Consider the following 27,799-nt stretch of genomic DNA (forward strand, 5'->3'; position numbering starts at 1 on the left):
ATTGGCAATCTCTCTACTCATCTCTGGTTCCAAATCAGCTGATGATTCTTTTAGTTTATGCTTTAGTTGCCGGGCGGGTCGTAAGACAGCAGCACACAATTGTCATCACGTGAGGTCACAATGGTTTCTGATATAGTTTCGACGACTGAGTGATCAGAACAGCGAATGTTTTAAATTTCTAGAGAAATTCAAGCATCTACCGTGTTTTTCAAGTAAAGGTACAAATTGAAATATCTGGGGTAAGTAGAAGCAATTTGTTTCGCGTTTAAAATAAATCAATGATCAATAAATTATGATTAAATAGAAAGTGCTTTTAACCCATGTTTTACGATTAAGAAGAAATTGAAGATTATTGTCAAATATAATATTAAGATTGTGATACTTGTTTTTGAGCCACTCAATGCAATATATTGTGTGTTCATTATATTGATTGATATTAAGCTTCCAGATTGTTCGAAATTTAATGTACGACGTACTTTTTATGAAAACGATCAGATCTATTGTATTATCGATTTTATACTGGTTTAATAGTAGACGCCATTAAGTCATCTCAATGATAAGCTCGACTTTGCACTAAACATTTTGTATAGTCCTATCAATTTAAGACTATCTCTTTTGTAATTTTATGAACACTTGTCATTTCCATATATTGATCGTTCTGTAAGTTCGGCGCGCCATTCTTGCACTTAGTATATGTCACGTGGAAAGCGCGCCTAATTACATAATATAATACCACAGTGAAAGAAATATGTTGTGCCACACCCCCTTTTTTTATTTCATTTTTCAAAGCTTTGCAAATGTTTCAATTGTTTAGAATTCTGAATTTTGCACCACCATTTATTTATACACGAATAAGTAACGAATCCATGGACAATACTCGTAGAATTATAATGTTAATTTGATAGATTAGCTACGTTTGATAGACAAACAGGTGATTGTTGACAAAATTATTTTTTTCTACAGCCAATTCTCATCTCAAAAATGTATTTATCATAGATAAATTATACAATTATTTTAATACAAAATACCATTCTAATATTTCTATAGAGATTTGAATAAATATATAGAAAATTATTTGATGTTTATATGTTTGAGAAATGTTAAAAGATTGAATAAAATTTGCTATACAAAATATAGTGCAAATAAATAGGTATATAACATTATAAAATATGACAATTTACGTGAATGAAGTACATAATATTTCTACAATATAAATTTTCAGACATACTAAGTCATCTACATTGGAACATTATCCAAAATGACAGAATATTGGTTAATATCCGCACCTGGAGATAAAACATGTCAACAGACATGGGAAACCATGAACAATTTGACATCAAAACAACATTCTTTGTCAGTCAACTACAAATTTCATATCCCAGATTTAAAGGTGGGAACATTGGACCAATTGGTTGGCTTATCAGATGATCTAGGAAAACTTGATGCTTATGTTGAACAAGTAACACGCAAGGTGGCAACATACCTAGGAGAAGTTTTAGAAGATCAGAGAGACAAGCTACATGAAAATCTTTTGGCTAACAATAGTGAGTACAAATATTGGTGTGTTTATGTTTTTAAAATTTGCTCTATAATTTAAATTTATATATAATCTATTCTTTGATATAAGAGAACAGATTATTGAAAAAGTCAAGGATTCAAAATTATCAACTTTCTATCCAATGTTGCTTCAAATAGAATGCTTCAATATTAAAGATTTGTCAAAATATTAGTATTATATTATTATATCATGGTATTTTATCTTTTTGGATCCTTACAAACAGGTATCGATCGATTTTTTGTGTATGATGTTTTAACAATAAAATAATATTGGTTGGCAAAGACATCAATGAATACTATACACAACACAAAACATGCACACAACTTAGAATTTTTCTTTAACAATGATCTTAAACATGTATCAGTTGATTTTCTAAAAATTTTAATTTATTCATTGATAATAATAATAATAGCACGATTAGAGTCTTTGATCCTTCTCCTCAGTACCCTACATTAATAGATTGATAGATGGAAACAAAATTTTGTCTGTGTACGCTAATAATCAAATAACAACAATATTATTTTTTTACAAATTGTCTTAATAGACATGTTTTTTTATTGAGGATAATATGCAGGCAAAATACTTGTGGCTATAGCACACAGTAATTAACATTCTTAAATATGATATGTACCATATATCTTTTTTATTAAACTTTTCAACATTTAGTTGGAAAAATCTGTATTATAAAAGGTTTTCCTGTAATATATTAAAATGTTTGTTTGAATGTAAAATATTCTAAATTCTATATAATAAATAAACAATCAAGTAATTTGAACAATTATCCTTGAAAGAAAAACATTAAAAATTATATGCATATTTATTTTTATGAGTAACATAGTCTATGTCAATCTGTTATAGTCAGTATGATTATTACTTAAGTGCATAAAATCAGTGTTTCTTTTCTTTACCTTTTCCAATTTTTTATTTTATTAAGAAATTAAGAATTTTAGTTAATGTGCAAGATATGATGGTACACATCATATTTTGGCATATGATTTACATATCTGTAGAATGCTTATTACTATAATTAGATTAGAATTCATTTATTTTATTATTTATAACAAATATTTTCTCATATTTATGGTGTTGCTTGGCTTGCTTTGTTTAATTTGGACCACATTAACCCTATTTCCCTACCTTATTATTTTATTAACAAATGCTCATACATGTGCACCATCAAAGATGTATAAAGCTACAAAAAATTTTAATACACAAACATGCAGTATCATCATATATTGAAATATATGTAGAAGAAATATCTCAAATATACAATGATTTAGAGATATAGACCACATTTTTTATTAAAAATTTACAAAGGACGCAAGGAGTTGCTTGGGTTACTGTGGTCACCAAGCTCGAATTAGTTATTGCAAGGATTCTTTTCCTTTTTTCTTCAGTTATTTTATACCCTTGGCATTATTAATCATTTGCAATTTAAGTTGACATTATTGCATATAATTTGCTCATTTTGTCTTCAGTTCCTTTATTCATTTTGATTATATCTTGTTTACCTTTTGTTTTCGTTTTTTCTTTCTTTCATTCTTTTGTTGCTTTTGCCATTTCGGAGTATTTAACGGAAATCTTCCTTTAAGATCTAGATGGTACTTTATTTGCAAAATGTAGTAACGAAAAAATAGGAATCAACAAATTTTTAGCAAGTATAGTAATCTTATTAATAACTGAATATTGTAATCATGAGGTGCATAGTTTTTATAAATACAATTATCTAAATATAGATCTAACTTACTATTTTTTTTAGTAAAAACTGCATATCTCACTAGTTTCTTTTGTTACAAATGTAAACGCGATGCTCTTAATATGTACACTCACTAGTGAAATAATAAAAATTAACATTCATTTATGATGTGTGAAACTATCCATTTATTAAAGTCCGTAATTAAATTTTTAATGAAATAGAGAGGTTGTCTATGCGCTAAATACTCCGTGACTTCTCTTTTCTTTTTTTTGAGTTATTTTGATTGAGTTTCGACAGCATTGTCGTTAGGCATTTGCGTAGGACGCAATAATAGTTGAACGAGACGTAAGAAAAATCGCGCGGAGATTGGGACTGGGCTGTAATGGATAGGTCAAACGTCAGTGGATGGGGAGAGCTCGAGCCCCGAAGGGGGTCCGGACACCCCGCCAAACACCCCCGTCACCCCATCACACAAGTCTTCAAAGGAGCATCACAAGCAGTGGAAGGAATCGGAGAAATGTGAACCAGAACCAGCCGCCTGTTTAGGTCAGCATCATCACCAGCGTCATCATCATCACGAGCATCATCATAGTCATAAACATCACAATCATCCTTCCGAAACCGAAAAGAAATCATCATATAGTCCTCAAGGCATCTGTGATGTCAGATCATCAAATGATCCTTTATCAGCATATTCATGCTACCATGCGCATTGGTGCGCTGCTTCTACCTCTTCCACACCTATTCCTAGTCCTACTCCCACGAGTCCGAGTCTTTCCCTTTCATCAAACTGTAGCAGTGAAGGAGAGACCAGATGGCAGTCGGCGACACGTCATCGGACTACTGAGAAAGCAGATCGATCTACCTCCAATCGCAAATCGCTCGGCAATGACGACGACGAAGACGATGCGGACCAAAACAACGACCAAGACCAAGACCAAGACCATAGCGGCAATTTGCCCAATCCAGGTACCCGTCCTATCACCGCCAGGTCAACCCGTCGAACCTTTTCTCCCAACATAGCTGCGAGACTTGTTCAAACCTACTTTCCTGTGCACCTCGTGATTCGCCCGTTTAGCGACCGATTCTTGTCTTGTCTTATCTCCTTTGGAGGTAGATATAGGAGAGAAAGAAAGTGAGAGAGAGAGAGAAAGAAAGAGAGAGAGGTTGTCATTTCATAGTATTGAAAGTTTTGAAACAATGATCTTCGCATGCAGCTTTTGCTTAGAGGAAAAAGAACAAGAATAATTGAAACTCACGTTGTTTCAGTTTTTCCCAGTCACTATATATTGAAAGCGTCTTTATGATCCTAGTGCGCATTTCCTTCAGTGTCAATTCTGCACAACTCTGCACTACATATATGCAATGTTTGTAATGCTAAAATATTTTATGCCAAATCTTGCCTCCAATGTAATAAATTATTTCAAATCTTCTTAAATGTTAATGTGCTATGTCAAATGAGAAAGCATTGCTTATTACATATTTTATTTTTTATTTTTTGTCACTGTAATAAATTTTCTACACTCTCTTATAATTGAATTTGCATTATTCAAAAGACATAATTTTCTTTGTATTAGTGACTAAATATATGTTACATATTTGTATATACTTTGACAATTTAAGAAAAAAAAAAGAAAAAAAGAAAGAATATTAAAGCACATTATAAAAGTCATGACAATCTCTCTCGAATGCTTACAGCATACACCAAGTGAGACAGTACCAAAAGGAAAAAGATACTTGGCTTAGTTTACTTAGCTTGTGATTCAAAATACAGAAGCCTAGTATATCAAATATTTTGTGTTGTACCACAGTAATTTCCTCGGTGATATTTCTACAATATTTCTTGTGCACGCAGGAATTAAAAAATTGGAAGATAACAAAGACAGCTGCCCATGTTCTAGCACATTTTAATTGCAGCAAATGTGCGTACATTCTTAAAGTTTATTTTTCGGAAAATGCTCTAGTTTGTTTTAAGTTCTTAGCTAGTTCTTTTTCACTCCTGCGTCCTAGTGGTGAACAAGTACAGAACACATTAAGGGACTATCTAATTTTGTGTTAAAATTCATTTTTAATGATATGAGAATGTTCTATTTGATTAATATTTTTTAGAAATCATTCAATCAATTGTTCCAGGTGCTGTGGACGAATGAATGAACACATAGTATATTACCTCAATCATTATCAACCTTATTTTTCTTACATTTTAACTGCTTCTTTTTTATAACTTCTTTACTTCATGTTCTTTTATACCATACTTTGTTTCAATTTTCCTATGTATAACATTTTTTATGTATTATTTTTAAAAGATACATGTTTAAATAAATATTAAATTTACTAGAGATTACTCATATACAAAAAAAAAGGAAAGTTACAATGTGTTAGTATAATAAGTTGGTCTGATGTAATTATTTTGTCATTACATTAAGTTACTTAAATAATTTATGTATAGCATTATTAAAATTAAAATTTATGATTGTGAATCAGAAAATCTTGTGGATTTAAAATTCATGTTATAAATACAGACTAAAGTATGGTTTAAGAACAATTATAAGAAGTATGCTATATTTAAAACACAGTTACACAATCTTAGTAATAACTTTATTTCTTTCAATACATTTTTTAGCATTTTCCTATACCTAGCTTTTACATGCTTTCAAACCATTACTTTCTATAATTTTCATAGAAAGACTATTGCACAAACTATAATACATGTACTCATATGTATTATGGACGTTAGCACAGACTACAGATGACACACAATTAATAAAAGTTTTAAAACACTTATCGATCGGTACATGGACTTACAACATACTGTTTCGCATGATAAGATAAATTTTAATGACAGTATGGTGCTCAGTACCCTTCAACACTACAAGTTATCCATATCACAGAGAACATCCTACTGATCAACTTTTATAAAATACTTCATAAACAGTTGGCATGAAATGCTTAAATATCTTAGTTTAGCCGTATACTATGTCTATGTTACTATTGTTCATGCTACACCATTTAGGTCTCTAATATACACAAATCAAACATGACATCTTGAAAATAATAATTAAAAGATATAAACTATTTATATAGCATCAATGATCATCATATTTCAGTAGTTTTCACTGTATTCATACTCTAATGAAACAAGTGTACATGCGTATGCGTGCATGCGTGCGTGTGTGCTTATTCATAAAAAATTATCCATTGACAGTTTCATGAAAGGACATGATAACATAGTTCAAAATCCATCAGTAGTTACAGAGTTATCATAAATTTTGTTTGAATGAATATTTTGTCAAAAAGTTTCTTAATAATAAAATAGATAATAAAAAAGAAATTGCAGTGAAACAAATCTTACAACATTGAATTAAAGGGACTAGCTGGAACTACTTAATTATAAAACTTCACGATTCATTCAAACGTGATTTACGAGTAATTCTTTTTCATTACAGATATATAAATTAATTAATTTGAGCTAATGTCTACTTAAAAATGTTATATATTAAAAAGAAAGATCAACTTTACTTAAATAAAATGAATTTTACAATAAGAAAGAATTGATAACATAAAATGCTTCTATACATTAATGTTTGCATGCTGTATTTTTGTTAATGTCTCGCTTATTCTTGTAACGCTAATAATAAGTAAGGAGCGTACTAGAATCAAAAAATGAGTTTAGTAGAAACAGTCTTTCTCTGTTATCTTATTATTATCAATACTCTCCTTATCACAGAGTCAATCTACAAAATTATTTTAATTGTGGTTCAGCTAAAATTAATTTAATTAGATACTCAGATGTACTCATATGCATAATTTTATTGTACACATGCAGACTTATAATTTTCTTTTCTTTTTTTAACTAGCATAAAAGAAACATAATGTAAGTAGAAGTAATATTATTTTCTTTAAAGAAAGGTTTAGAATTTTTTACCACTTTTCTTATGAACATAAAAATATAATAAAAATGTGTGAAAAAATATGTAAAAATGAAAAATATAAATATTATAGTTGATAAAATTAGATGTTACAGATATATTTCTGCATTTGTACAATATATCTACAATTCAACAGAGCTTTATCATTTCCAGCTTATAAACTTTATCAAATCATTAAAAATATATTCAGTATTCCATTTATAAACACACTTAAGCATTAATTATACTACATGTAATTTAAACATTGCATGTTACTTATGATTCCACATTTTCAAAATTGTACCAAGCTCTGTTTGAATATTTATATAGAAAATGAAGATGGTTATCTCGCAGAACAATTACACTAACATTTTAAATTTACTAGGTGATCTACCATCATATATAACTCGATTCCAGTGGGATATGGCAAAGTATCCTATCAAGCAATCATTGAGAAATATTGCTGACATTATCAGTAAACAAGTGGGTCAAATTGATGCTGATCTTAAAACTAAATCTACAACATATAATAATTTGAAAGGAAGTTTACAAAATCTTGAAAAGAAGCAAACGTAAGTTACAACTTTTTATTGCCCAACATTTCATATATGTAAATTATTGTTGATTTTATTTAAGATTTTTATATCTTGAAAGTTATTTAAGGAAGATAATTGTTATTATATAGAGGAAGCTTATTAACAAGAAATTTGGCAGATTTAGTGAAGAAGGAACACTTTATCTTGGATAGCGAATATTTAACTACTTTGCTTGTAATTGTCCCAAGGTAAACTTACTTAACAAATTTTATAATTGCTGCTATTTCTTTAGATGATACAAAATTTTTTCTATGAAATGTTTAGAGCAAATTTCCAGGAGTGGCATAGTGGATATGAAAAATTAACAAAAATGATAGTACCACGTACCACACAACTCATCGCTCAAGATGTTGAGTATGGATTATTTACTGTTACTTTGTTCAAAAAAGTTATCGATGAATTTAAATTACACGCACGTGAAAAGAAGTTCATTGTTCGTGATTTTACATATAATGAAGAGGAATTAGCAGCAGGTACCTAATATCTTGTTACAAACTTCTATTTCTATTTATAACAAATACTTTCTTTTTATTTACATATAAATTAGTTTATACAATTTTTAGTTTTATAGTAGAGACATTAATATTATTTACAATTATGAAATTTATTAAAATATGTTATAGGAAAAAATGAAATAACAAAATTGGTAACAGATAAAAAGAAACAATTTGGGCCTCTTGTACGTTGGTTAAAAGTTAACTTTAGTGAGTGTTTTTGTGCATGGATTCATGTTAAAGCTTTGCGCGTATTTGTAGAATCTGTCCTAAGGTAAATAATCATTTGATATTACAAAGGTCACATATAATCATATATCGATTAAATTATGACTTATTAGGTATGGATTACCTGTAAATTTTCAAGCGATATTATTGCATCCTCATAAAAAATGTGCGAGGCGTTTACGTGATGTTCTGAACCAGCATTACGCTCATTTAGATTCCTCTGCTACAACATCGTCTGGTGCACAAGGAAATCAAGATGTAAGTTGTAACGTTTTAATAATAGATTTACTTCGATTTCTTTATAAAAATTCTGTCATGTATTACTATATCTTTTTTATATCTTTATATTTTATATCTTTTTCCTATTTGTATGTTCAAACAGAGCGTGGATATACCAGGGTTAGGTTTTGGCCAAAATGACTATTTTCCTTATGTGTATTATAAAATCAACGTAGATATGGTTGACAATAAGGTCTAATTATTGAAGTGATGAGTCTATTTTCTTATATTTTAAATATCCTTTCATTTACATAAAACATACTTCCATATCTCCAGGTACTTAAAGCAGGTGCGTACAAAGTAGTTTATATGAACTATGATCATTTCTGTTTACATGAACTACAATATATTGCATTTTTTAAAACTTTGCTACGATCTTGATTTTCAATGTAAATGTAATTATTATTGATTCACTTCCAGGAGTATATCAAATATTTACTCAAAACTGATATTTTTATAGTACATCAAAATGCCTGGAGAGATGTATGTACTTTGATATTAGCTTAATATAAACTATGCATAATAGAATGCACAATCACTTGTATAAATTTTAGCAGACGAATTTGAATACATCTTTCAAATTTTCTTTTTTTTTTTTTAAACAGGCTATATTTGATTGAACAAAAGACATTAGTACAAATGAGATTCATAATATGATTATATACTTTAAATTTGCAGCTTTAAACAAAATTGAATATATTAAATATTAACAACCATAATAATCACATTCTGCGTAAAATGCCTGTATAAATGTACCAAAATTCTCACAATTAAATATAGCACAACCTATTTTATATAGTACTACCTGAAGAGCAAAAAATATATTGTGCCAGAATAGAAATTCTGCAATGTAGAATTGTATTATGTTATGTATTGCTTATAAAATTAAGACCATTGTGAATATTGTTATAAAGAAGAAAGTGCATCTTGTTACAAGACATATGTCATAATATCTGTTTTGATTCAAATGCTTTTACCATGTTCATTCAATAGGTCTTCATAATGCATATTGTATTATGCGACAACTAGTAAAATAAGTGTTATTGAAGTGTTAAGATACTGTAAATTTATTTCACTAATATTAAAAACTAATGTTTTAACAATGCAGAGTGTACCAGATACATGCTAATGTATCAATGTTACTTATTAAAAACTATAAAACTGCAAAACATTAGTGGAACTCTTGAAGTATTATTATTAACATTATCTTTCAAGTTTTAATGATATATAAAGCTTTTCATTTTATAATAAATACAATTGAAGTATTAAATATTGATTTGAAGGCTGCACAAAAATGAAAAGTAATATACGGAATCGCTATGGTGCATATTGTTTAAACAGGTTGTATTATAAATACTTTATGTATAGAAACTATGCTTTGCAATATTACTTTGAATATCGCTTAAATATTTTTTTCGAAATGGTATTTTTAATACAACGATGTAAATCGAATTGTATGTCTGAATTTATTCAATTTCATTCTATACATACGTTTGAGAAATAGAATGGTCTACAGATATAATATTTTTCCTGATTTAAACAAACATATTTTAACCTATGGGAAGATAATTTAGTTTATAATTTCCGTTCGAATAATAATCATTAATTCATTAGTGTTTCGAAGCGCATTTGTATTTCAAACTGTAAATTATTATACAGTTGACGATAAAGTGTTAAAAAGTAAACAAAATTTTATCGTCATCGATTAAATTTTATAAAAGAAAAGTTTTCCTATGCGTTAAATAATGAAAATGTTCTATGTATTAAAAACGTTATATGTATCATACTGATAATTCTGAAAATGTATTGTTTTATATACTCCAAAATCAATTACAATATTATATTAATAATATATAATTTTTAAATTCCAGTTGTAAAAACATTTCAGTCACAGTGATGACAATATTAGCTGAATCATAACTGTATGTTAAATCTATGAATAAATGAATTCTTGAATGGAGTATGTGATCAAGAAATTACTCTGTTACAATCTATGTACACATTAAATATAAAGTATCATTTAATCATCTCGCTCTCCCTCTCTCTTTCTTGTTGACTATTTAGATTAATTAATATTGGATAACAAATATCGCATTTTATTTTAATTATATTATTTATTAAAACGAACAATATGTATTCTTAAAACCTTTATAAGAAGTGTATAAATTGCAGTTTTTGTTATCAAACTTAACATAAATCTGAAATACGAAGTAGTACATTCTTACTGTCACATTACAAATACACAAACTTATAAAGTATGAGAAGAAACATTACTACTCTGACATAACTCCTGGAAAAAGAAGAAAAATTTAGTTTTATTTTTCTGTAATATAGAAGTATTTATATTTTCTTTGTTACTTAAGTACTTTATGATAATTACATGTAAAGCATCAATTTCCTTGTCCCAATTTTTTTCACCAATATGTTTAACTGCCTTTGTAAGTATATGTCTTATTTTACTAACATTTTGTTTAAATACTTTTATTACATCAGCTGCATGAACATTATCTTCACAATCTCTCCAGCAATCATAATCAGTTGCCATTGCTACAACTGCATATAGAAGTCCAGCTTCTTTTGCCAAATATACCTTATTTAAAAATATATTTTATGTAAATTTACAAATTAGTACAAAGAAATTTGAGAAGAAATGTAGTACCTCTGGACATGTAGTCATATTAACTAAGTCTCCTCCCCATAAACGCATTGCATTACTTTCAGCTTTTGAGGAAAATCTTGGTCCTTCTATACTTACAATTGTTCCTCCTTTTCTTATGTCATACCCTAATTCTTTACCAACTTCAAACAATATTTGAGATGTAGTTGGATCAAAAGCTGGTTCCATTGGCATATGGCACACTCCTAAAATTTGATACTGTAATATTTATTTGGATAGGATTGATGCTATGTTATTAATATAATATTGAAATCTAGTTTACCAAAATATTTAGGTGAAGTACCATCATAAAAGGTAATACTTCTTTTTGTTGTCCTATCTAAGAAACTGTCTGGAACAACTAATTGTCCTCTACAAATAGTTTCCTGTAAAGAGCCACATGCTGTTGAAGCAAGTATATGAGTACATCCAGCTAAGCGGAGAGCTTCAATGTTTGCACGATAATTTACTGCAGTGGGACTTGTTGTATGACCTGGTCCATGTCTATATGCATTTAATTATATAAAATTTCCTACTTTAAACTTTTATTCCAAAAAAAGAAAGTATAAAACATAAAAGAATGTATGATATAAAAAAATTTATTTTTAAAAGCACAAATGTTACCTTGATAATAATACCACGTCTACACCATTAAGATCTCCATGGTAAAGATCGCTAGATGGAAATCCAAACTCATTTTCAGCCTTTCCTCGCGTAATTATAGTTTGACAATTTAATATTTGATTTTGAGGGTCATCTAAACCTGAACCACCGATTATTCCGACCTAAAAGTTTGTAGAGATACAATAGCATTCAACTTAAAAAATAAAAGCCACCTGTTTGTCACGTGACAGTTTCAGAACATGAAATTGTTTATACAATTAAACTATATATTTTATTAACTATACAAATATTTACAAATATAATAATGCAAATATATAAACGATTTAAAAAAGATATAGATAATTTATTTGCCGAACATAGTATCACTATAAATTAATTAAATATAATTTCTCAAATTTTTTAATACGAATAATCTTACCTTCACTTTACACTTGGTCATTTTTAACTTTATTCAATGTTATCTAAAAGTTTTTGATATATACCGAATTTAAGTTACTGCTTTAAAGAACTACAAACGAAGTATGGAGAAAGCTCAACATTAAATGTATTTTTATATCACTGATAAGAGCCTTGACCCTTACTATTTTCGAATCATTTTCAATGTTATCGATTCAGCACTTACTAGAGGTATGCGGGTACGCGTATGTTTGGGATTGGAATGGATTGAAAGACGTTTGGGAGGGATCGGGCGGAATCCGCTTCCAAAAGTTTCGAAATCCCGAAACTGAATTCGGTTATCAGCATAAACCATTGACATATATTCTATAGATACGAGGTCCCGTGAAACCGCGTAAAGCAATTTGATCGCTGTCATAATGTGGTTTTGGTATGTAACACCATTATCGGTTGAACGGTGTACTTCACTTTTCTGTGCTCCTCTTTACCCTTGCAACAGGTCATGACTTCGTGACCATTATGTAGAGACAATGACAAGGTACATAGGTACCCTGATCGCCCATGTCATTTCGTGTCACATGCGACGTTATCGATCCAGTAAAGTAGTAATTAGGATTGAAACTAAGTTTTTGTTATAAAATTACAAGATATGGAATAAATCAGCTAGTAAAGGAAATATAGAATTCTATACTTTTGTAAATGGTCGGAACCATGATTTCATACATAACCTATTATATTCCTAACATTTTTCCACGCATCTCCACCTGTTTCCGCCTGGTCAAATTGAAAATCGCTTTACAATAATTTAGATATGTGAATGAGACTTTATCCGAATCTTTTCATCAACTGCGATCCTTACTATTTTGGGTGAACTGAGATGAGAGACATCTAAAGTTAAATATGTGTCAATAAAATATTAAGATGTCAGTAGATGACGTCACAAATGTGGTATCTTTCCTATCTCTTGTAGGTGATATAATCATTAACGAGTTGTCTGTGATAATTCCTATGTTCGCTATAGAAAATTGCAGAGGGCGTAAGAAACACTCTGATTTTTTGGTAGGTTAGTATTTTATAACCTGAGACACAAAATTCTATTTAATGTCATGTTTATCCTGTCCTTAGTAGAGAGGAAATCTTCTCTGTTCTTAGTCCATGCTGTATACTCGTCTTTTGTCAATGATAGTGACGAAATGATGAATTCTGTGAGGGCGAAAAAGAGTATAGAAGAATGAAGTATACCAATCAACCGGTAGTGACGCTATATACTAAAATCAATATGGCCGCGATCAAATTGCTTCACGCGGCTTCACGGAATCTCGTATCCATAAAATATATGCCAGTCGCTCATGCTGATATCCGAATCCAGTTTCGGGATTCCGAACGATACGAGTATGTCGAGAGTCCATCTGAACTTCTTCCGGTTCGTTTCGAATAAGCCTTATAAAGAATGAAATATGGAGTGTGCGTCGGAGTAGGAGTGGATGCATGCTCGAATTAACATTTAAATTTTTAAGTTCATTAAATTTTTTCAAGTTTCATTAAAAATTTAGACATATTTAAATATGATTACATAATATATTACTTAATAAAAAGAAATTTTATTGAGTCAATAAAAAAAGATTTTCTTTGATAATTCATATTCAAGCAGTATCAATCGTTTCATACACGGGCAGCTTAATAAAAATAAAAAATAAAAAGAATATAAAATTTCAAAGTTCTCCCGCATTTTCTAAACGTTTAATTACTTTCTTATATTCTTCTTCTAAACTTTTGTATTCTTGGTCAAGAGTTTGTATACGTTGCTCCAATGTAGGTAGAGTGATGTTCGTACGATTATCAATGTTTTTCAACACACATTCCAATTTTAACAAATCATTTTGTTCGCGTCTGTATGGAATATTCAATCTCCTTTTTACATCTAATCTATATCTACGATATTCTTGCTCGTTTGCTAAATCTGTAGCCCGTAATCTTAAAATTTCGTATACTCTGCGAGCTTGTTTCTAAAAATGAAAATTAATATTTTAATCTAAAAATATCTCTTATAGTGAAAAAAATATAAAACATACGTTAGTAATCTTGAATTTTTCTTTAGCCTCTTCACCCATTGTTTTACTAAAACCTTGAAGTAGACATTCTGGTGAAAAACTAGATAATTTACTGCAATTCATTGCATCCACATAATCTCTTAACCGTTGAAACGTCGCGGAAGGGTTCTCAACTACAACAATGATGACAATGCCTTACCAAAATGAACTAGATTTACTGAAATAAAAGTATTTAATCAGGCCTCACTTTTGTTTTGTTCTTTTCAAATACAAATTTGGATTTTTAATGATTATCTGTTTCTATGTTTTCATTTACCTGTTATGTCTTTGACTTGATTTCTTCCAGTATATTCGCAGTAAATAGCGTGTAACAAACGTGTACCAAGACCTATATTTTGAAATGGTGGTAATATTAAAACTTGAGCTATACGAGGTCTAATATGATGTGGGTATGCATAGTACTGATATACAGTAGCAAAACCAGTAGTTGCATAACGAGCAGTACCATCTGCTGTTAGATATTTCTCAAACCTGTTCCACAAAAAGTGATCTATTTAAAAAAATAATTTGCCATGTAATCAATAAGCAGCATAAATTAAAATCATGATTAAACTTACATATTAAAATAATGCCACCGCTCATCATCAATGTCTATAAAATTGGCAGCATCTATGTACCATAATACAAATGTACGGAGACGTTGATGATATTCTTTAAAACCGTTATAAGTCATGTCTGCTTTATAAACTTCAAATTTTCTTGTACAATTTTCATCTATATTATTTATAAATTTTGATTAAGTATTTAGATTATTTATGATATAAAAAAAGAATATATAGTATTGCAAGACATTACCACTGATAGAAAATGAATGTAGCAGTTCACCATGAGGTTTAAATATATCATCTTTCTTTAAAGATTCAATAAATGTATCTATGTTGGTATGTATTTGTGGAGCTAATTTCTCGGCAATGTTAGGCAATACTTCGTCAGCTTTGACACCCTCATAAAGTACTTTACTTATTTTTTCTGAATAACTCATACTTAAATATGTTTCTAAACAACCTGCTGAGTAATATAACTTTACTCTGAGATCCCGGTAACCAAATATAGATTCACTGATAAACAAAATTAATAATTAAAAAACGAACATAATAAATATATTTAATATAATCTATAATATTTATATAGATTTCTAATAATACATATTTCAATAACAAACCTATCTCCAAATACTTGATGGGACATTTCTGGTTTAAATGTATTTTGATCATTTTCTAAATCTTCAACAGAACGTACTAATTTTAATTCCAAAGCTTCATTACTGCTGACCACCAAATTCTTTAAACGTGCAGTAACTGGATCTTCCATATTATATTAATAATAAAATAGATAATACGAATTAATCTGTAAAAAGTAAAAAATTAGAATTGTATTAGTGATAAATCTTTTACAAATAAAATTACAAGCAATGAGTAAAATTATTTTATTATTATAGATAAAATTATTTCACACAAATATTTTCATGGTTATCCATGTTTAATTGAATTTGTTATATATATATATATACACATACACACACAAATATATGTATATACAAATTTGACCTTACGAGTTACCGCTAAATAACATTTATAGGTTATACAAAATATATTTCGGAATTTAATAAATTAGCAGGTAAAATTTGTTTATCAGTGTAAAATAGAATAAATATAAAAATGTTATTTTCAGGTATAAAGTTAAATTAATGCTTATTAAATAATTTCATAAGTTCGTATTTATTTGTAAATATTTTCCTGATTCTTTGATTTAAAAAATTACCAAATTATCAACATTACATGTAACATTATCACAACAATATACCTTCTTTCAATAATCGTGTGTAATTTATAGATATAGATCACTACTTTTTAGTATTTTTCCTTAAACATAACTATAAAACAACTTCGCGCCAAAAATAAAGCGGTTGTTTAAGATAGTTACAACCTCTTCGAAGATTAAGAATTGACTGGATTTTATGTTCCAAATTCTTGTAAGTCATTGGTTATTCTGACTGGGTACCTTATAGATTAGTATTCTTAAATACGAAAGCAAAATTTGACATCACATTAATATCAATCGATCTTAATTATGAATATTTTCAAAAAATATGTGAATTTATTTTTTATGGAAAAGATTAATATTTTATATTGTGATGAATAAAAATCTATAAAATTAAATTCTACTTTATGAATTTAAATTAAATTCGGTTTCTTATATATCTTATCACCTATATAAAATAACAAATGAAATACATTGATTTTATATTTATGTTAAAACTTTTGTCTTGAACCTCAAAATGTTAATTTTTGTAATATGCTTATTAAGTACTTTAATTTAATATATTGCTGGAATCTTCAATCATAATTTTTTCTAATTGAAACAGAATTATTCTAATAATCAAAAATGTCTACAGGTGAGGTGAAAAAGATAGAAGAACCTTTAATATTTCACACGTATCCTTTGTGTAAAGTAAGGGTTTAAATTATATTTTACAAGATTTAATATTGTAATGAATATTAGGGTTTATTTGAAACCTTTTTAGTACAGTGATATGAAGGAAGAAATGAAGCAAGAAGCAATGGAAATATGCGTTACAGCTACGGAGAAATATACCGATAATCATGAACTAGCAGCTCGAAATATTAAAGATAATTTAGACAAAAGATTCGGTGGCCCATTTCATGTGGTTATTGGAGAATCGTATGCTTGTGCAGTTACGTATCAAGCAAAGTCGTTATTATATATGTACAACGCTGGTAATATTGCCATCCTTGTATGGAGAACAGTTTCAACTTTTTAACGACAATATTACAATTTTGATATAGTATACTGTACACCATGTACGTAATATAATTATTTCTGTTATATTTATTTACATTTTCCTGACTAAATAATTATATGTAATATGGTTAGAGACATATGAACGGACAATAAATATAAAGCTGAATCCACAATGTGATCAAATGTCGCTACTGCTCGATTGTACTAATCATTATAGTGGATTGTCTTTTTCACCACTTTTTTGATGATCGAAGATTTGTTGTTTTTGCTGTATTGTTTTGACAATTTTAATAAAATGGTAAGAGTAAAAACTAATGATATATTGTGAAGTAATTTTATTGTTGATATATTAATATTTGTAATAATATATTCCTAATATTTCTTTATTTTTTTACTGAATTAATATTGTTTTGTGATTTATAACTGTATATACAATGTCAAGAATGTGTGTATATATATGTGCATGTGTTTCATCATAATTTCATCAGAAGTGAAATAAATAGTTATGGCTTTACAAATATTGTTATTTATGAAGAGAAGAAAAAAGAAGAAAAATATTTTAATCACCTTTATTTTCAATATCTAACGTTTTTTTCAATGTATTTGAGATTATGAGGATACGTATAATTACTTAAAGTATATGTAAATTAACATGACATTTTTTAATGACTAATTGTTTTATGTTTGATAAAAAACGGAATTTATAGAATGTATTCTTATTAGTAATTGATATTTTTAGACTTCTACACTTATTGCAGCAGGCATTGGCCTTGCTGTAGTGGGTTTTACTGGGCGTTATATACTTAAAAGAATGCCGCAATTATCTCAAAAGATGGCAGAAGCTTATAAAAATGTACCAAAATTAAATTCACAGGTAAACTCCTAATTGTTAAGTTTATACAAAAGTTTCAATAGATTTAATGAAATGTGTCATTGTAGACATTAGCAAATAGTAAATATTACAAAGGAGGTTTTGAGTCTAAAATGACTCGACGAGAAGCTAGTTTAATATTGGATGTATCACCAACTGCAAGTAAATTGAAAGTAAAACAACAATTTAAGAAAATTATGTCTGTAAATCATCCAGATAGAGGTGGATCTCCATATATTGCTGCAAAAATTAATGAAGCAAAAGATTTACTAGAAAAATGATTTATATATAGATAAATGTATACGTATAGATAGTCTGTATGAAATTAGTTTGCATCTAGCCCCGTGACTGTAATTTGAATAAGTATTTTATTTAACTTATAATAAAATTATTTATACATAATAATGGTTCATTTCTAATTTTGATGCTGATTGAACTAAAAATTATATTGATAAAAGTATTTAACACGTGATCTTCATACAATTAATATATTACAATTTTATAAAATTAGTATTCCGTTTTCTTTGTATTTATAAATAAAAAATGTATAAAGAATCTTATAAATTAATCTAAATCAATGTAATAAGATTACTGGTATGCTATCCTTTGCTTTTATATTTACAGGAATACTGTAGATGCAACATTATTAATAATCTTATACCGTACATTCGTTTTTTCGGAATTACAATAAAATAATATATTGACTAGAATCTTTCAGTAGGTAAAGTCTTGTTACTAGTACTATCGTCCTAATTTATTCTCCTTTTGTTGTTCCAAACGTTGTCGTGATATTTTTGTTCTTAGTTTAATAATTGTGCTACCAGGCAGTGATCCAGGTACTTTAAATATACTCTAGTAAAAGAAAATAAAATATTTCATAACAATTATTTGATTAGGTTTGTTAAAATACGTTTATTTTCTTAATAAAAAATTAAAAAATGCTTTATTTACCTGCATAAAGTCATGACATTTTAAAACAATACTGTCTTTTGTTATTTCTTTAAAGCATTCTGCTAATGTTGTAAAATCTTGACAAGCAAGCAAGTTGCATTTGTTCCTTTTTATGAGAGTTAATGCAACCCGAAATATAATTTTACTGCCTTCATAAAAAAGGCAATCCCATATACGCAGCGTAGTCTGCCAAGTTGTAAATATTTTATTCAATACTTCTATAGTATATGGCAATCCAAACAGGTATTAATTCAAAATGTTAAATTAATGCATGAATCAACTGTGTACACACCACATACAATAATGTTAAAAGACAGCAAAACATAAATTGTGTAAATTTTATCTTTAAAAAACATATATAATCAACTTTACCTCAATTGGTAATACTTCTGCAAATAAGCACACAAACCACTTCGTTGTAATGACTGGCCAAGGTAAGCCTATATTCGTTACATGTTGGTAAATATCTGGCATTTTTATTCTAAAATAATAATGATGATGCCATTACATGTATAATTTGTATATTTGTATTAAAAGTTAAAAAAATTTACTTGACTAATTCTGCAAGCACATCGATATCTGTAAGGAGGCCATCCATTGTTGGAGTATAATAATCAGGTAAAATTTTTTCTATTAGGACTTTTAACAACCAAAAGGCTGTTTCTTCGCTTTTTGTAACAAGCAATAGTAATCCTGCTATATAATTCAAGCCCTAACAAAAAATATGAAGAAATCTTTTATATAAATTATATTAAAAATATGGATGTATAATAAAATTATAATAATAAAAATTAAAATAAATTTAACATACTTGACAATATCCTACTGTTTTATTCTGATGAGCAAATGCTAATAGAATGTTATATAATTGATACTGTTGATTTTCTGTATTATTAAAAAATATATTATCAGGAAAAGTTCTTGGTAAATCAGTTTTAATAACATCTGCAACTTGTTTATTATGTGGAGGTTGTAGTAGCTTCTGATAAAGATCAGGGTCTGCATTTTTTAATTCTTCTCCTCCACTGACAGAAAGCCATACCTTTTAAAATGAAATTTTTTCTTTGTATGTTTATAAAATGAATTAAAATGTAAATTTTATACTTACTAATCCTCTATGTTCTCCTGGTATACCTTTACGAACATATCTCTTTATTGTAATATTACGTTGTAATGATTTTCCTTCTCCAATTATTTCAGACCACTTTTTTGCTCTTTTTGCAAGTACTTTGAGGTATTCTGAGATAAAATCTTCATAAGTTTCATAGTCAAAATCTTGAGGTCTTTCAAAGCCATATTCATCCACATTACTAATAAATATATGTACGTATATAATAACAAATTTGTTTTTGAAACATAAGATTAAGAAATTTTATAAGATTGTAATTAAAAGAAATACATCCTATAAATACTACTTATTCTTTTCATGTCACTAAATTAGATTGTATTCATAAAAACATAACCTCACTTAAGTCGAAACAAAAATAAAAAATATGACTATTATCTGTATTATATTAATTATGTCATTCATAGTTTGAGTATATATGTCTATAATAAAAAAAGGTATTACAACATAATTAAGAAATAATATAAAATCTATAATACCTTACCTAAAACATGAACTTGCCATACCCCACGCAAGACGATGCTGACATATGATTTCTGCCGAATATAGGGTGGTCAGTAAACACTTTTCAATTTTAAATTTATTGTGCGACAACATAATTAAAATATGTTTGCATTAATGGTGCACTGTATTAACGAATATTTTCTTTCTTATCTATTCTTATTATGTAATAAAGAATTATTTTGTATTAATATTATAAGTACGACGATTAAAATATTTTTATTTTAATTTTTAACAGGTTCAAAGGTTAATGATTTATAATATGATTGTGTATTTTTTATCTTTTTTTAGAATAATATAAATTACAGTTAAACATACATCTAATTCTATAAGGCTCATATTGTATAGTGGAAACATAAATAATATTTGATAAACACATAATTGTCGGTAGACCACATTTAAATATTAATCTATAAATTTTACAATATTACAATACATTTATAACTTAAAATAAAGTAATAACGATAAAATATTTTTGAAAAAGTAAGATCGATTTGCTGGATAATCACTCACAATCGAGAAATCTAGTCGATAATAGATTTACTAGTTCAACATTTGCGCAAGCGTAGTTAATTGATAGAAAATTATTTTTGATATTCAAATAAAAGATTGATACACGTATTTTGATATCACGGTATACACATAAATGATATTTTATCTATTTTTAATATATCTGATAATGAATATATTAACTTATTTATATACATTATAGCACTTACAGCTGCTATATTGTATAAATATATTATTGCTTTTACTCAAATTTAAATAGATAATAAAGAAAATTTGATGAATGTATCCTAGTTTCTACGGTACTGAGCGCACGTGTTTCTTGCATACGATGTTGGCGACGCATGTGCAAGAAATCCTTTTCAAGGGACAAATTCCTCAGTCTGGCAAGAGTGGTCGATACTCGATATTACGGTACCACATGGTAACGGAGGTAAAATGGCGTTAACTGTTCCTTGTGTTGCTGGTAAGAATTTTCATATTGTTTTTATTGATAATTTTCTTACTTTAACATCAAATTTTTACTGGTATTTTTTTCTAAATGATATTAGCATGCATAGAATATACATCTATCCATGATATGCTTCACAAGTTTCGTATTACACTATATCTGATTGCACAAAAATGCGTCATGTGGCATTGTATTACTGGAACACATTTATGATTAAAAAAATGCGTCATGTGGTACCTCGTTATCAGAATGCATTTATTATTAAATGTATTTACATGTATAGTTATTTCCGACAATTTCATTTAATTTCATAAATAATTCGTGGATATTTAAATTTATCCTGGATTAGGAATATATGTTAATAACTTTTTTATTTTAAGATATACATAATATTTTTCATGTTATACGTTTACTATTATTAAAATTATTCATGCGTTAAATGTAATAAATAGTTTAATAATGGAAAAGGAACTTAGAATATTTTAATGTGATTTTCTATAGTGAGAGGTTCCATTGGAATCAGCTTAGGACAAGGCCCACCATCGTATGAACCAGTGAAGTCATTTCCTAAAGATGACAGTAAAACATGTAAAGCAATGATTTTTAGCCCAGAGGGAAGTTATTTTGCATGGGTCAATGGAGTGACTACCAAGATTTTACATTGTTCTACATGGAAAATTATTACAGAAATCAAAAGGCCCAAAATTTCTGCGATTCAGTTCTCCACTCGAAGCACATATTTTATGACATGGGAACCATTCATTGGTATTATATTAATTTTATATTATTTATTTTTAATTATTTTTATATGTTATATATCTTATTTATATATTTAACTTTATCTCACTGATTTTATTACTTTGTAGTAAATTAGATGAATATAAAATTTTTTAACATATATTTTATTTGCATTATATTTCAATATTTTAAATATGGAAATGATACTTATATTATTAATTTGTATATTGCAGCGACAACATCAAATCCTCAAGGAACACCAAATCTTCACATATGGAGATCAGAAACTGGAGAACTGGTGAAGAGTTTTATACAGAAAAAACAATCAGATTGGTAATGTATTACATACTTATTTTACTTTTAATTAAAATTTATATTAAATTCATCAATTATTGCAAACTATTTATTTCTTTTTATCTTTTAACGTTGTGTGATCTATGTGATCAGAAAAATATAGTTTTAATAAATATTTCATATTTTAATGGCATTCATAATGTTTAAATTTTATAAAAATCTTATATTTATTATTACCAAAAAACTATCTACTTTTTTAAGATAAACATAAACAATAGGTAGAACTTATTTTCCTTATATCTACCTAGGGAACCTCAATGGACAAGTGATGAAAAGATCTGTGGGTTATTAGTTGGTGCAGATGTCATTCTATATGAAGATGTCAATTTTAACAAAATTATGTACAGAATAAATGTAGCCAAAGTTGCTAGATTTAGTATATCACCAAGTAATACTCCATACTATATTCTCTGTTATATGCCGGGTAATTAAATTTTGTTGTGTATTTATTTAATTTTAAATTAAACAAATGCATGTATATTATATCAAGGTACTTATATGTGGAGAGTATACTAGTTTCTTAGTTGTTATCATGTAACTATACCAGTTTATTAGTTGTTAAACATCAGTGCTTCATAAAAACTAAGAGAAGTCATACAAATTTCAATATAACAAACAAAATGATTTAAAACTGATAATTAGCAATTCCGTTTGGTTGATTAAAACATATAATGTTTATTAGTAATATAGTTCAAGCATAAATCATATAAAAAAATTGGCATATTTTATGAAATACTTTTTTATTTCAGTTTCTCTCATTATGAAGCAAATATGTGTGGCAAGCATGTAATACACAAATGGAATGAAGATTATAAGATAATTATATCTATATAGAATACTTTAATATTTTAAAGAAGTACTACAGAATATTAAAACATAATGGTATTTTGAAAAATATACAAGTATGAATATATAATCAGGATCAACATTAATGGGAAATATTCCTGATTATTGCATGCTCATTTTTATATGTAAGTACTTTCATAAAGTTTTAGGGATTCATAAAGTTTATTTAACAGGTAATTATTTTTTGTTTCAATATACTTGCGATTCTTAGGTGTCTATAAATGAAATTTGGAATTGCAGTAAATTTAATATCATATCTTTATAAGATGAATAAATACTCTCCACATTAAATACCAAATTATTAATTACATCATTACATGTAAAGTACTATGCTACTATTACAATCTAGCTAATAATTTATTTTTTATAACCAGTATTATTACGTTACAGGAAAATCGGATCAGCCTTCATTTGGTAGGCTATTTCAATATCCGAAGTTCGAATCCACACAAGCTTTAGCAAACAAAAGTTTCTTCCAGGTATTATATTATTATAAAATTCATACATATGTATTTAAGTACACAATATTCTATAATTTCTATTTTCAGGCGGACAGAGTAAACATTTATTGGAATAATAATGGAACAAGCGTTTTATTAATGACGAGCACAGAGGTTGACAAAACAGGCGCTTCATATTATGGAAAACAAACTTTACACTATCTTAGTACAAAAGGAGAAACTTCTATGGTTATGCTTAGTACGTTATGATCTATTAATTATTATTGTTTTTATTTATGAAATAATACTTTTTCTTGTCTCCAAAACGAAATTTTTTATTTTTCTTAATTAGGTAATAAGGGCCCTATACATGCTGTTCAGTGGTCTCCTAAAAATAATGAATTCTGTGTTATATATGATTTTATGCCAGCTAAAGCTACACTATTTAATCTTAAATGTGAACCAATATTTGAATTTGGTGCTTTGCATCGGAATAGCATTTATTACAATCCTCAAGGGAACAATATCCTTTAATTACTTTAAAATGCTACTAAAATAACTTTAAATGACTTGTTTATTTAGTTTTTTTTTTTATTTATTAAGAACTGTATTTTCTTAACCACTTTGCACTTCTAATTTTGACGGGATTTGGCAATCTCCGTGGTGGTATCGAGTTATGGGACGTAGCTAACAGAAAACTAATTGCTAAAACTGAAGCTCCTGATACAACGCTTCTTCAATGGTCGCCGGATGGAGAACATTTCATGACTGCAACTACCGCACCTAGACTTCGAATGGGGAATGGGTAAATCTTTTATATTTTTGTATGATTTCGATAATTATATTTTAATTTATATCCGATAAATATTTCATATTTAGATTTAAGATTTGGCATTATACCGGGACTTTATTATACGAACGACCATGGAATGAACAAGAAGAACTTTGGGAAGTATTATGGCAAACCTTTCCACCAGGAACGTTTCCAGAAAAACCGATTAGTTATAAAGCTGTTGAAGGTATTGCTCCTAGTCAACCACAAGGTAAGAGTTTTTCATAATGTTCCTTAGAACAATAGAACTACTACATTAGTCGACATTATCTTTTAATATTAGAGTTTCATTTCATTTGCAGCATCAAAACAAGTGTATCGACCACCTTCTGCCAGAGGGGAAACTATTAGTTTTAAATTACGCGATGATGAAATGTTCAAAGATAAGAAAAAAGGTTCAAAGCGTTAGATAAATTTAAAAGCGTAGAATTATAGATACAAAATAGGTATTTTATTTTACATGTATCCAATATTTGTTGTAGCTATAACAAAAGCAAAGAAAAAAGCAAAGAAAGGTACAAAGAAATCGGAATCCTTAGCATCTTCTCAATCAAACAATCCAAGTACAAATGGACAAGTTACTACAAGTACAGAAAGTCAGAATTTAAATACAAATGTTCCTGAATGTGATAATCTGGAGAGGAGTAAGAAAATTAAAAAAATTAAAAGCGTAAGAATCTCTGTTACTAATACTTCAGTAATAAAATAAAATTTATTTAACTGTTTATTATTCCTCATTTTTTACAGAAACTAGAGCAGATTTCAAAATTGAAGGAACTGCTAGTAGCTGGAAAGCAATTAGAAATCAATCAATTAGACAAGATCAAGAAAGAAGCTGATTTAATGAAGGAACTTGAAGAGCTTGCTTTATGATGAACATTTCAAATTATGGATATGTATGCGGTTTAAAAAGAAAAGTCTAAATATTTCTTTTAATAACGGAAAATGATCTCGGTCTCTCACATACGATATCGCACGTACGGAAGTTACGTTTGGCTGTACATAAAATTTTCATTCTGAAGAGGTAGCGGGAACAAACTAAATTTTGAAAGTGGATGGAATAGGTTTCCATGTCTCTCATTGAAGATATTAAGATTTAAAAATATAAGTTTTTTTTTGAGCGATGATAATGAAATTGAAATGGTCCATCGCTAAATCCTTCCTTTGATACTTGGGAATGAAACCATTTTTTTTCTTTCTTAATGGGTTCTTTATTCTAAGTAATATTTCGAAATAACATTGAAGAATGGGCATTGAAGATTGGAAAACAGTCCAATGACGACCAAGCTTCCTTATTATATAGCCCTGTATACCAATGTTGCATTACAAGACACTTCAGTAATCTTCTTGATATTACATTTGATAAATAAAAAATTGTACAGGGTGAATCATATTATCTTGGAATTACTTTGAAATGTGACTCGCAATAGCGATTTACCCCGTATAAAATGCATAATATGTGATGGAAAATGTGAGGTGGAAAAGAAAAATGGTATGATTATAAAACCGAATGCACATAAAATTTGTTCCTGGAGACAGGTGCTGTCATTTCACTTTTTATGTTTATAAATTATTGCGCACTATTCCATTTTTGTTTTTATCAATCTCTTTATGAAAATTTAGCGAGGGTTAGATATAGACATATCATTTTGTGATTTCATAATTATTACACTCATTTCATGAGTATTGCACTAGTATTTCCTGACAACTTTTCGTTCTTATACATACTTTTGTTTTGTGCCTTACATTATATGTTTAAGATTCAGATTTTATATTTTTCTTGCTGTCAAGGCTTATAAGACTGGTCAGATTAAAAGTACTATTACGTGGCACAGTGTAACAAATAAATGAAAGAAAACTGCCAAAAAATTACCAACTATATTCCACAACTAAAGGAACATTTTTAAGTAATAAAGAAAATATAGCTTTTTGAATTAGTTGATTTTTTAAAGTGCTGTTCTTCAATGATGTTCAAAGTTACCTTCGCTTATTTTTCAGATTGTTGTATGAGCATTTAACAACAATCTGTGTTCTGTAACAATATAATAGTTGTTGAATTACTTGTTTTAATTTAATATTTACTAATATTGAGATTTTTAGGTTTATCTGAGCAATCAGAGAATTTGTACAATATAGATTGTACAAGTCAATAGACAAAAGAACATTTCTTTTACCTTGTTTCCATTTCTTTTGCTATAATAATGAACAAAAGTTAAATACAATTGGGAAAACCTATAGTACAATGTGTGATTACGTCGAATTTTTATAAAATTCGTGAAATTATAACTAAAAATTATGTATCATTATTTCTGACATGTACATTGAATCATATACATATAAATTACCGATTAATTAACAAGTGATGGGTATCTCATAAAATGAATTACATCAAAAAAAAAAAAAAATCACAATCGCCAATGTTGTGTATACTTACGTGAAATTTATGAAAATAAATTATTAAAAACAACAGATGTCAACGATATGTAATATATTTTTATGAAATTGTATTTTTCCTGTATTACAATATATACGCATGTAATTCTCGATAAAAATTTTCATTTAAATTTATTAATCCGTTTAAATTATATCAAGTGTATAGATTACTATTTGAATCGACGTGATATTTAAAAAAAGATTTGTTTGTATTGAAATAGTATTAAATTTTTTAAAACAAGTAAAACAATAGGGGTTGAAAAATTTGTACATGTGCACATGAAATTCTACATAAACAACAAAAAATAAATCACAGGAAACTAGCTATTTATAGGAAGAAGAGTTTTTGGAAAAAATGTTTCGATTAAAAAAACAAAGAAATAAAGGAAGTACGGCCGAAATATGGCTATAATAAGGGCGGCAAGACAATACGGGGTTGA

General features: G+C 28.0%; 7 protein-coding genes across 21 annotated transcripts; 4 read left to right on the forward strand and 3 right to left on the reverse strand.

Moving 5' to 3' along the window:
- Nucleotides 1–59: 59 nt before the first annotated feature.
- On the forward strand, nt 60–10,719 carry LOC126872141 (V-type proton ATPase subunit C). Of its 5 annotated transcripts, XR_007691864.1 has the most exons (10): nt 60–239; nt 1,223–1,544; nt 3,645–4,223; nt 7,548–7,734; nt 7,848–7,946; nt 8,023–8,231; nt 8,382–8,526; nt 8,594–8,738; nt 8,863–9,048; nt 9,180–10,719. XR_007691864.1 is itself a non-coding variant. In XM_050631760.1 (9 exons), exons 2-9 carry the CDS (start codon nt 1,259–1,261, stop codon nt 8,956–8,958), a joined length of 1,746 nt encoding a protein of 581 aa, XP_050487717.1. In that variant the 5' UTR covers nt 60–239; nt 1,223–1,258; the 3' UTR covers nt 8,959–10,719. The 5 variants fall into 5 exon arrangements, 4 of the variants coding, with proteins under 4 accessions (XP_050487717.1, XP_050487720.1, XP_050487718.1 ...); XM_050631760.1 differs by having other exon boundaries at nt 8,863–10,719; XM_050631761.1 differs by lacking the exon at nt 60–239 and adding an exon at nt 668–931 and having other exon boundaries at nt 8,863–10,719.
- Nucleotides 10,169–13,297, reverse strand: LOC126872154 (S-methyl-5'-thioadenosine phosphorylase-like). 2 transcript variants are annotated; one of them, XM_050631785.1, is made up of 7 exons: nt 13,159–13,297; nt 12,458–13,056; nt 12,040–12,200; nt 11,699–11,919; nt 11,419–11,621; nt 11,140–11,349; nt 10,169–11,049 (listed from the first exon to the last, which is right to left on the reverse strand). In XM_050631785.1, exons 2-7 carry the CDS (start codon nt 12,476–12,478, stop codon nt 11,008–11,010), a joined length of 858 nt encoding a protein of 285 aa, XP_050487742.1. In that variant the 5' UTR covers nt 12,479–13,056; nt 13,159–13,297; the 3' UTR covers nt 10,169–11,007. The 2 variants fall into 2 exon arrangements, with proteins under 2 accessions (XP_050487742.1, XP_050487741.1); XM_050631784.1 differs by having other exon boundaries at nt 12,458–13,297.
- A 47-nt stretch (nt 13,298–13,344) lies between these two features.
- LOC126872161 (dynein axonemal light chain 4-like) lies at nt 13,345–17,605 on the forward strand. Of its 9 annotated transcripts, XM_050631798.1 has the most exons (4): nt 13,345–13,498; nt 16,942–16,997; nt 17,071–17,368; nt 17,442–17,605. In XM_050631798.1, the coding sequence occupies exons 1-3, from the start codon at nt 13,357–13,359 to the stop codon at nt 17,326–17,328; spliced, it is 456 nt and encodes a 151-aa protein (XP_050487755.1). In that variant the 5' UTR covers nt 13,345–13,356; the 3' UTR covers nt 17,329–17,368; nt 17,442–17,605. The 9 variants fall into 9 exon arrangements, 2 of the variants coding, with proteins under 2 accessions (XP_050487755.1, XP_050487754.1); XM_050631797.1 differs by having other exon boundaries at nt 17,071–17,605; XR_007691867.1 differs by lacking the exon at nt 17,442–17,605 and having other exon boundaries at nt 13,356–13,858; nt 17,071–17,162.
- On the reverse strand, nt 14,021–16,484 carry LOC126872145 (histone acetyltransferase type B catalytic subunit). Its single transcript, XM_050631769.1, has 7 exons — nt 16,350–16,484; nt 15,709–15,893; nt 15,342–15,604; nt 15,104–15,260; nt 14,803–15,017; nt 14,508–14,659; nt 14,021–14,441 (listed from the first exon to the last, which is right to left on the reverse strand). The coding sequence occupies exons 2-7, from the start codon at nt 15,855–15,857 to the stop codon at nt 14,148–14,150; spliced, it is 1,230 nt and encodes a 409-aa protein (XP_050487726.1). The 5' UTR covers nt 15,858–15,893; nt 16,350–16,484; the 3' UTR covers nt 14,021–14,147.
- LOC126872164 (mitochondrial import inner membrane translocase subunit TIM14) lies at nt 17,470–18,890 on the forward strand. 2 transcript variants are annotated; one of them, XM_050631801.1, is made up of 4 exons: nt 17,470–17,607; nt 18,049–18,183; nt 18,249–18,470; nt 18,803–18,890. In XM_050631801.1, exons 1-3 carry the CDS (start codon nt 17,554–17,556, stop codon nt 18,459–18,461), a joined length of 402 nt encoding a protein of 133 aa, XP_050487758.1. In that variant the 5' UTR covers nt 17,470–17,553; the 3' UTR covers nt 18,462–18,470; nt 18,803–18,890. The 2 variants fall into 2 exon arrangements, with proteins under 2 accessions (XP_050487758.1, XP_050487757.1); XM_050631800.1 differs by having other exon boundaries at nt 18,249–18,890.
- LOC126872149 (growth hormone-regulated TBC protein 1) lies at nt 18,516–20,920 on the reverse strand. The gene is made up of 7 exons (XM_050631777.1): nt 20,742–20,920; nt 20,240–20,441; nt 19,943–20,173; nt 19,683–19,843; nt 19,504–19,612; nt 19,132–19,317; nt 18,516–19,032 (listed from the first exon to the last, which is right to left on the reverse strand). Exons 1-7 carry the CDS (start codon nt 20,852–20,854, stop codon nt 18,922–18,924), a joined length of 1,113 nt encoding a protein of 370 aa, XP_050487734.1. The 5' UTR covers nt 20,855–20,920; the 3' UTR covers nt 18,516–18,921.
- A 644-nt stretch (nt 20,921–21,564) lies between these two features.
- Nucleotides 21,565–27,395, forward strand: LOC126872142 (eukaryotic translation initiation factor 2A). The gene is made up of 12 exons (XM_050631764.1): nt 21,565–21,731; nt 22,218–22,481; nt 22,688–22,787; nt 23,057–23,232; nt 24,045–24,133; nt 24,203–24,353; nt 24,447–24,617; nt 24,725–24,899; nt 24,974–25,137; nt 25,229–25,321; nt 25,409–25,596; nt 25,674–27,395. The coding sequence occupies exons 1-12, from the start codon at nt 21,704–21,706 to the stop codon at nt 25,797–25,799; spliced, it is 1,725 nt and encodes a 574-aa protein (XP_050487721.1). The 5' UTR covers nt 21,565–21,703; the 3' UTR covers nt 25,800–27,395.
- The last annotated feature ends 404 nt before the right edge of the window (nt 27,396–27,799 follow it).

This window comes from Bombus huntii, chromosome 12 (genome assembly GCF_024542735.1).
Source record: "Bombus huntii isolate Logan2020A chromosome 12, iyBomHunt1.1, whole genome shotgun sequence".
Taxonomy (NCBI): Eukaryota; Metazoa; Arthropoda; class Insecta; order Hymenoptera; family Apidae; genus Bombus; species Bombus huntii.

Bases quoted from the DNA above. Each gene is read 5' to 3' on its own strand.
- LOC126872141 (XM_050631760.1), top strand. From the start codon at position 1,259: ATGACAGAATATTGGTTAATATCCGCACCTGGAGATAAAACATGTCAA. The intron at 7,947-8,022 runs GTAAACTTACTT...TGAAATGTTTAG, and splicing joins TTGCTTGTAATTGTCCCAAG to AGCAAATTTCCAGGAGTGGC. The intron at 8,739-8,862 runs GTAAGTTGTAAC...ATGTTCAAACAG, and splicing joins GTGCACAAGGAAATCAAGAT to AGCGTGGATATACCAGGGTT.
- LOC126872154 (XM_050631785.1), bottom strand. From the start codon at position 12,478: ATGACCAAGTGTAAAGTGAAG. The intron at 12,201-12,457 runs GTAAGATTATTC...ACAAACTTTTAG, and splicing joins TGACCAAGTGTAAAGTGAAG to GTCGGAATAATCGGTGGTTC. The intron at 11,920-12,039 runs GTAACATTTGTG...AAATGCATATAG, and splicing joins GACGTGGTATTATTATCAAG to ACATGGACCAGGTCATACAA.
- LOC126872161 (XM_050631797.1), top strand. From the start codon at position 13,357: ATGTCAGTAGATGACGTCACAAATGTGGTATCTTTCCTATCTCTTGTA. The intron at 13,499-16,941 runs GTTAGTATTTTA...AAATGTCTACAG, and splicing joins ACACTCTGATTTTTTGGTAG to GTGAGGTGAAAAAGATAGAA. The intron at 16,998-17,070 runs GTAAGGGTTTAA...AAACCTTTTTAG, and splicing joins ACACGTATCCTTTGTGTAAA to TACAGTGATATGAAGGAAGA.
- LOC126872145 (XM_050631769.1), bottom strand. From the start codon at position 15,857: ATGGAAGATCCAGTTACTGCACGTTTAAAGAATTTGGTGGTCAGCAGT. The intron at 15,605-15,708 runs GTTTGTTATTGA...TTTGTTTATCAG, and splicing joins CATCAAGTATTTGGAGATAG to TGAATCTATATTTGGTTACC. The intron at 15,018-15,103 runs GTAAGTTTAATC...TTTGTGGAACAG, and splicing joins CGGTGGCATTATTTTAATAT to GTTTGAGAAATATCTAACAG.
- LOC126872164 (XM_050631800.1), top strand. From the start codon at position 17,554: ATGATCGAAGATTTGTTGTTTTTGCTGTATTGTTTTGACAATTTTAAT. The intron at 17,608-18,048 runs GTAAGAGTAAAA...TGATATTTTTAG, and splicing joins TTGACAATTTTAATAAAATG to ACTTCTACACTTATTGCAGC. The intron at 18,184-18,248 runs GTAAACTCCTAA...GTGTCATTGTAG, and splicing joins TACCAAAATTAAATTCACAG to ACATTAGCAAATAGTAAATA.
- LOC126872149 (XM_050631777.1), bottom strand. From the start codon at position 20,854: ATGTTGTCGCACAATAAATTTAAAATTGAAAAGTGTTTACTGACCACC. The intron at 20,442-20,741 runs GTAAGGTATTAT...TATATTTATTAG, and splicing joins ATGGCAAGTTCATGTTTTAG to TAATGTGGATGAATATGGCT. The intron at 20,174-20,239 runs GTAAGTATAAAA...TCATTTTAAAAG, and splicing joins CAGGAGAACATAGAGGATTA to GTATGGCTTTCTGTCAGTGG.
- LOC126872142 (XM_050631764.1), top strand. From the start codon at position 21,704: ATGGCGTTAACTGTTCCTTGTGTTGCTG. The intron at 24,354-24,446 runs GTACGTTATGAT...TTTCTTAATTAG, and splicing joins AACTTCTATGGTTATGCTTA to GTAATAAGGGCCCTATACAT. The intron at 25,597-25,673 runs GTAAGAATCTCT...CATTTTTTACAG, and splicing joins AAATTAAAAAAATTAAAAGC to AAACTAGAGCAGATTTCAAA.